This window comes from Engraulis encrasicolus, chromosome 21 (assembly GCF_034702125.1).
Source record: "Engraulis encrasicolus isolate BLACKSEA-1 chromosome 21, IST_EnEncr_1.0, whole genome shotgun sequence".
Lineage (NCBI taxonomy): Eukaryota > Metazoa > Chordata > Actinopteri > Clupeiformes > Engraulidae > Engraulis > Engraulis encrasicolus.
The window spans coordinates 22,414,255-22,421,754 of record NC_085877.1 but is presented as its reverse complement, the minus strand read 5'-3'; the positions used below and the strand labels follow the sequence as shown (position 1 = coordinate 22,421,754).

Sequence of the window (7,500 nt, the reverse complement as noted above, 5' to 3'; positions counted from 1 at the left end):
CGCATATTGGAATCCACACTAAATCTTGATCATAACCATTTTGAAGAAGCTTACCGGGTTCTGTATGAAAGAGTTAAGAAGACACAAGTTTGATTCAGTTGTAGACACAAAAATGTCAAAGAACTAAAGATTTCCAGGAAGTTGGGCTATTCAGTGGCAAGTGAACAGGGAAAGGTCAGATTTGATTTAAAATATACTACTAAATTATACCTTGTGTGGACTTCGTAGCGGAGGCAAATTTCCTTCCTTTCTGCACTCACTGAATGTCAAAAATGCCCTTCCTCCTGCTCTTCCTACCTCTTTCTCCCTCTCTCACCATCTCTCTCTCACCATCTCTCTCTCTCTCTCTCTCTCTCTCTCTCTCTCTCTCTCTCTCTCTCTCTCTCTCTCTCTGAGTTAGTCCCCTGGGGAGTTGTCACAGCAGGCCTAGAGGGGAGATGAACAGCGGGCAGTAACGACTCTGGCACTCTGTAATTGGCCGTACCTGGGCAGCACAGTCCATCACACATGCAGATGTCTTCTTTCTCTCCCTCCTTACTCTTCTTCCTTTTCTTCTTCTTCTTCTTCTTCTTCTTCTTCTTCTTCTTCTTCTTCTTCTTCTTCTTCTTCTTCTTCTTCTTCTTCTTCTTCTGTTTCTTCTTTTTCTCCTTCATTCTCTCTCTTTTCCTCTCTCTCTCTCTCTCTCTCTCCGTTTTATTACCCCCATGGCTTTTCTTTCCCCCCGCTGACAGCACATAAAAAGGCTACCGGGGAGTGAGAGAGTGCCGAGTGGGACGTGGTGAATATGCAATAGCATGAGTCATGCATGCACACTGTCCGTGAATAGTGACGGCTAGACACGCTGAGTAGCTGGGGTAGGAGGAGGAGAGTCAAGGCTTCTTTCAAGTACCCATGTAGTCTCTCGACTTCTTTCTCTTTTTCATTCCTTTTTTCTCTCCTTTCCTTTCTCTGAGCCTCTCTTTTTTTTCTTCATTATTTTGTCCTCTATTTTATTGCCACTTGTGTTTTGTTCTCCTTTTATGTCCCTTTCTATCTCCTATCCCTCTTTTATTCTCTCTTTCTCTCTCCAGATGTGTCTTCTGTATCTCACTTTCTGATTCTCTTCTGGTCTCTCCCCATCACTCCATCTGCCTTTCATCTTTCTCTGTTATTCTCCTTTACTTATCATGTTCACATCCTCAACTTCTCTTTCATTCTGACTCCTCCGACGCCGTCCTCTATCTCTCCCCTCTATTTTCTCTGCATCCCACTCTCTCTCTCTCTCTCTCTCTCTCTCTCTCTCTCTCTCTCTCTCTCTCTCTCTCTCTCTCTCTCTCTCTCATGGAAGTCCCACTGCGTCCATTACATCAGTTAAACAGCCTATGAGTACTGAGTCTGACTTATTCATGAAGGTCGCCTCTGCTGGAGTCGAGAGCCTCTGTGTGTTGCGGACAGCTGGTCACTTCCAAAACACATTGACCGACTTTCCATAGCTCTCTCACGTGATATGTTTCCCCCCAAATCCCTCAGTTTGTTTTCACTGAAGCAACATGGCCATCGTAATTAACTGGGGGCGTCCATTAGTCACTCAATTAGGTGATCGATAGACCTTAACTCGATTTGCTTATTTAGGCTGGCGAGAACAGCGAAAAGAGCTCACCCGCATTCCATCCATTCACAACCCCTAATTTACACAGCCGCAAGCATGTCTAGTGCAAGTTGAGTATGTCTTTTTTTATTAAATGCCTTGATGGTGTGGCCACATACTTAGCTGGCTTAAAATAGACATGCCTAAATTAGCAAGATGTATATTTATTTTGGTTTGCCTTAATTCTTGCCGGTTGTTTTTTTTTTGTCAGAAAGCTGTGGTTGGTATGCCTTTTTGAAATCTCCCTCCACATGCTCAACAGAGAGACATGACAGCCATGTTCACTCAAACACCTTTTCCCCTGCTCAGTGCATTCTACCGTGTTGTCAGTCCCCTTTTTTTCTTTTTTCTTGCCGACATCCCTAACTGCATTGATTTTAAAATGAATGAAAAAAAAAATGTCTGACCCCTTTTTAGCAATGGCAACTCAATCCAACGCTGCAATTATTCAAGCTCAGGTTAAAAGCAATTTTGATGTGATGGGGAACTGATCACATCCTGTGAATCATAAGTAATGGATGGGGATGTCCAAATGGAAAACGGTAGCAGTGGAGGAGTCTTCATCCCAAAGCAATCTCAATGGAAAACTAGTGCACTCAGAGAGTGCAGACTTCTGCCAAGGAAGCTGTTTGATAGAACATTTGACTATGTTACACCCTATTTTTATTTGAAATAAATTTGCGGTCATTCTTCTTGATTTCTAGGCTAGCAATAGTGAAGTTTTTTTTTTAGATCCTGGTTCCGGTTCGTGATCCGGATCACCAGCAAAATTTAATCACTTGTTCCTTTGGTCATTTCCAACAACTCCACAGAGTATCATCCAATCCGTTCATGAATTTTTGAGGTTTTGTCCGACAAGAGTGATGGGAATGCACTGTAGAGCCAATGCAGGTTGGTGTGTGTTTTTTTGTTTAAATGCATGAGCCCATGAAATAAAGAATTTTGACTTTTTAAATCATGGGGTGCCTGGACCTAAAATCCTTTTCTTCAATTTAAAAAGTGATGGGAATGTTTGGACCATGAAAGTGTGGAAATGGATGCCATGAATATAGGTGCAGCAATGCAGGAGCTTTTTCCATTCCCAAGTGGCACCCTTCTGTTCAAAGTAATGAAGAGGAAATGTTTGCAATGCAGCTGGGGCTGGCTACAAAAACAGAATTTCAGTCTCCTGAAGTTCGAATATCACATTGACTCCAGTGTTACAATTTGGATGACAATTTGACAATTTTCACATGTTAAATATACAATGACAATTTTTCACATTTAAAATACTTAGCCTGGTAAAAAGCCAAGTTAAAATTTTATAAGCTATTAAGAGTGTAGTTGGCAGCGCTGGCATCTTTTACAGTACAGTTCATCCAGATTTTGGAACACCTGGGGGTCAGGATTTTCACTGTCTGGTACAATACATTCACCCATATTTGGAACTGGTTGTTCGGTGGTCGGATTGGTCCGGACTGGTCGGATTGAAAATTCCGCCTCATTTCGGCTCTGGGGAAGCCTATGTGTAACGTCATGGATGCTTTGTCCATCTTATTATACGTACAGTCTATGATTTGAACCTGTGACCCTAAGACTTCAAGACCAACTGTAACCATTAGGTGGTTAAGTGGTTAGCTGATTTATGGCTAGCCATTTACCACAGCCGCCCAGAGTAGTTCACCATCTGTGTAATGACAGAGGCCGCTGACAGCTTTCGCTGGGCCCAGGACATGGTAATCTGAAAAGGCCCCCCTATCCCATACATACAATGTAATGGGGACCCAATTCTGGGCCCCCTATCTCTCTGTTCCCAGGACAACATACCCCTTTGCCACCCCTTGTCGGTGGGCCTGGCCATATGTATGAACACATCTTCCTTCCGAATGAATCATACTCCGATTAAGCCACAGTAATAGAAAACACTTTTTTTCTTCCACTGGTTTTCACATTCTATTTGGGCAAAGGGGGAAATGCTGCACTTCACCTAACTTATCATGCTTCTGACCGTGTTTGGCCCCTGTTTTTCCACACATGTCCTGCTGCCTCAGACCCTTAATTACTTCAACTTTTCCTACACACACGCACGCACGCACACACGTACGCACACGCACACACACGACACGCACAAACACATGCACGCACACATACACACACACCCTTCTCTAGCAAGCACAGAGGCCGTCCTTGTGTAGTGTGTCCCCATATGTGCCAATCCCTGAGTAGCAAATTTAGACCGCTAATTGCACTGGCCCAGGTTTCCTGTGGCTGCTGGCCTGCCCAAGTTGACGGCTTGGAATTAAACTGTCTTCTCTCTCTCTCTCTCTCTCTCTCTCTCTCTCTCTCTCTCTCTCTCTCTCTCTCTCTCTCTCTCTCTCTCTCTACTTTCTCTCTCTCTCTCTCTCTCTCTCTCTCTACTTTACCTCTCTCTCTCTCTCTCTCTCTCCCTGTCATCTGCCTTCTCTATCCCTACATCAATCTCTTTTACTCTGTCCCCCTTCATCTCTTTCTTCTCTCTCTCTCTCTCTCTCTCTCTCTCTCTCTCTCTCTCTCTCTCTCTCTCTCTCTCTCTCTCTCTCTCTCTCTCTCTCTACTACTTTCAGAGTCACTGGAGGAGAGCTGTTCGAGGACATCGTTGCAAGGGAGTACTACAGTGAAGCTGACGCCAGGTTTGTGTCTCTCCACTGTGCATCTTATAGTTACATGATCCTTACACAAGAAACATGTTCATATGCAATATTGAATGTTTAATTCATTCGCTTTTATTAATGTTTAATATTGAAATAATGGTTTAAAATGGTTGTACCTTTCTCAGTGCTTGTTGTTCTATTTGTGTGCTTTGTATTTGCAGCTGATTTTGAATATTTCGTTTCAGTCGTATGTGTTGAGATGATCCCATAATAATGACGGTTTACATGATATATGGTGAATTCGGGTAAATTGGGCCATTTTGGGCCATTCACTTACATGCAAAAAAGTGGCCCAATTTACCTGAATTCACCAACAATTGAGGGGTCATATCAGTGTGTTTTTTTCATTTGCCTGTCTTTTGCAGTACTGGTTTTGTCTTATGGCTGAAACTCTGTGCCTCTCTTTTCTGTGCTTCCTGCCCCGTTCTCTCCAGTCACTGCATACAGCAGATTCTAGAAAGTGTAAATCATTGTCATCAAAATGGCATAGTGCACAGAGACCTGAAGGTTAGTACTACACGCACGCAGGGGATGACACACGAAATCCCCCTGTGGCTCGCCCCTCGTCACCCCACCTAGTAGCCCTCAGAATCGGGCCCAGGAATTAACAACCGACCACTAGCATCCAACCAAACCTCTCCCTCCCGCCTGCACTCCTTCTTCCCTTTGCAACACCCTCTTTTCTCCTCCGTGGCTCCTGATCAACACTGTCACTTAACATCGCTCTCCTGACTAGACACCAGCCCGACCACCGACCGACGATGGATGCCCCCCCTGATCTCCTCTCCTAACCCCCCTCCCCTAGCCTAGAAATCTAGACGCCCCTAGCGACCGCAAATTGAATTTGCTCCCGGGGGCAGTCTAGCGGACCCCGGTCGTTTTGCGAGGCTGAAAGTTATCCGATGACAGGGCCAATCAAATCGCGAGGGGGGCCGGGCTACCTAGTAAACAGGAAACTTTCTAAGAAGAAGCATGGTGTCCGTCCGTGCTACGTACAGCACGAAAGTGTTTACTTAATTTAAAAAGCCTGGATGATAATACATTTCGTGGCTGATATGGATTGATGTAATAATACACCATGAACTTGTGGGGCACAAATAGACCTCAACACATTACCATTTGATCATTCGATGTTTTAAACTAGCTCGGTAAGCTAAGTTGAGCATTTTACAGAACCAGATAGTCACACGTTATTATCAGACCACTACTGTAGGTGTAGAATGAAATTGCTGCCCCAATTTCTAACAAGACACATGCCATTTAAACGAGACATTTGGGAGCTTTGGAAGTCTTTGAGTAGCTTACTAAATAGATGGGAATGACACCGAGTCTACCAAGCTAGTGGCTAGCTAACCTGTCGTCAACAACACAGACCTAGGTATCCAGGTTAGGGTTAGTTTTTTGTTTCTAACCCTAGTTTTTTTTCTAAGACTAACATCAAAAAGATAACTAGCTCCGTTATATGGCGGTGGGATCGATAGTCTGGATAGTGGGAGCGAGCTGACCGGGGAGCGTCCTGCGTTGGGAGCGACAATCTGGGAAAGTTATGGGTAGCTGGCTAGCTAACGCCGAACATGACATGTTGACAACAATCATAAATATAACCATTTAACAAGCCCCAAATTGCTCGACATTTTGCTGATTGATCAAGGAGGGTCATGTGGTTGAAAACGAGGCATTTTTGAACTGTATAAGTGAAAACACGATTTATTAGGAAACATGTTTGTGGCTGTGGTCATCACACGAATTCACTGCTACTACGGCTGGAAGTTGCCGTTTCACCTACAAAGAGGCCCTCGCTAGTGGCTAGCTAACCTGTCGTCAATAGCAGAGCTAGGTATCCAGCCTTGTATTATATGCCTGCCCCAAATTCTAATCCATGTCATGATCCATGTCATTAAAAACGAGACATTTGGGAGCTTTGAAAGTCTGTAAGTCGCTTACTAAATAGATGGGAATGACACCTGGTCTACCGACCTAGCGGCTAGCCATGTACCGGTATTAGTTATGGGTATACAGCTAGCTAGCTAACACCGAACATGCCATGTTGACAACAATCATAAATATAACCATTTAACAAGCCCCAAATTGCTCGACATTTCGCTGATTGATCAAGGAGGGCCATGTGGTTGAAAACGATGCATTTTTGAACTGTATAAGTGAAAACACGATTTATTAGGAAACTTGTTTGTGGCTGTGGTCATCACACGAATTCACTGCTACGACGGCTCGAAATTGCCGCTTCAACTACAAAGGGGCGTGTCGCGTGTACGAGACAGCTGTGACGTTACACAGAAGTGTGTGGGGATTGGTTGTTTGCCATCCAATTGCGTGACGTTGAGTGCTGAAGCAACCGTTTATCCCGCCCACACTGCTGCCCAGCTCTCCTAGACCCTGGTACAGCTTTTTGCTGTACGGGTCTGGCTGCGCTAGGCTACCCCTCCCCTCCTCCCCACCCCAATGAGGCATGCTCGGCGGGTTCCTGCAGGGTGGATACAGGAAAAAAAACAGATTCACAATTTCTCCCCTTTCATGAATCCCCGCCCTCCTCCTCGAATGCCAAGGCCTGCATGCATGCAGCATCTCCTCTTCCTCCGAGTAGTATTGCTCCATGACACTGCTGTGCAGCCTGACCCAGGGGCGTCTCAGGTCATCTCAGGCTTGATAACGAAACGACAGGGCACAGGTGGTGGTGGGGGTGGGGGTGTGTTGAGGGGGGGTTGATGGGAGGTGGTGTGTGTGGTGTGTAGTGTAGAGCAGGTGGGATGGGATGGGGTGACAGGGCATGAGTTCCACAACCTGGTTCTCACGCAGATGGTTGTGAAAATACACGAGGGTCTGCGTAAGAACCAGGCTATGAGATCCAGTCAGAGATGTGTAAAGTGGAATTACAAGTTGTTACGTTTGTAATTACAACACTAGATGGATGTAACTACTGCATGAAAAGTCGGACTGCTAGCGTAGCAATTACATCCATAACAGCAATTGTACTTCTACTTTGTACTGTATATCTCTAATGAGTTGGCAGGGTTCCTGGGTAAAAGGAACACCACTTCTGCCTGCCTTACCTTGCCGATTCCCATTCCACCTCACTCCACACCCCACACACCCCACACCGAACCAGACCTCACCTCCACCCCGTTCCCCCGTCCTCTCGATGGTTGCATTCCCCAGAGACGGGCACACAGGAGCCTGCTTGAGTAA

General features: G+C 45.3%; 1 protein-coding gene across 9 annotated transcripts in view; it reads left to right on the top strand.

The window, feature by feature from the left end:
• The window catches only part of camk2d1 (calcium/calmodulin-dependent protein kinase (CaM kinase) II delta 1), a 138,365-nt gene that overhangs the window by 79,546 nt on the left and 51,319 nt on the right, over window positions 1–7,500 (top strand). For 5 of the 9 annotated variants that reach the window (XM_063186416.1, XM_063186413.1, XM_063186419.1 and 2 more), the window contains exon 5: window positions 4,210–4,275. In XM_063186416.1, coding sequence (XP_063042486.1) covers window positions 4,210–4,275 — 66 coding nt within the window. Of the gene's footprint in view, window positions 1–4,209; window positions 4,276–4,730; window positions 4,804–7,500 lie in introns of all 9 variants that reach the window. The other 4 variants (XM_063186415.1, XM_063186412.1, XM_063186417.1 and 1 more) reach the window with 1 other exon arrangement.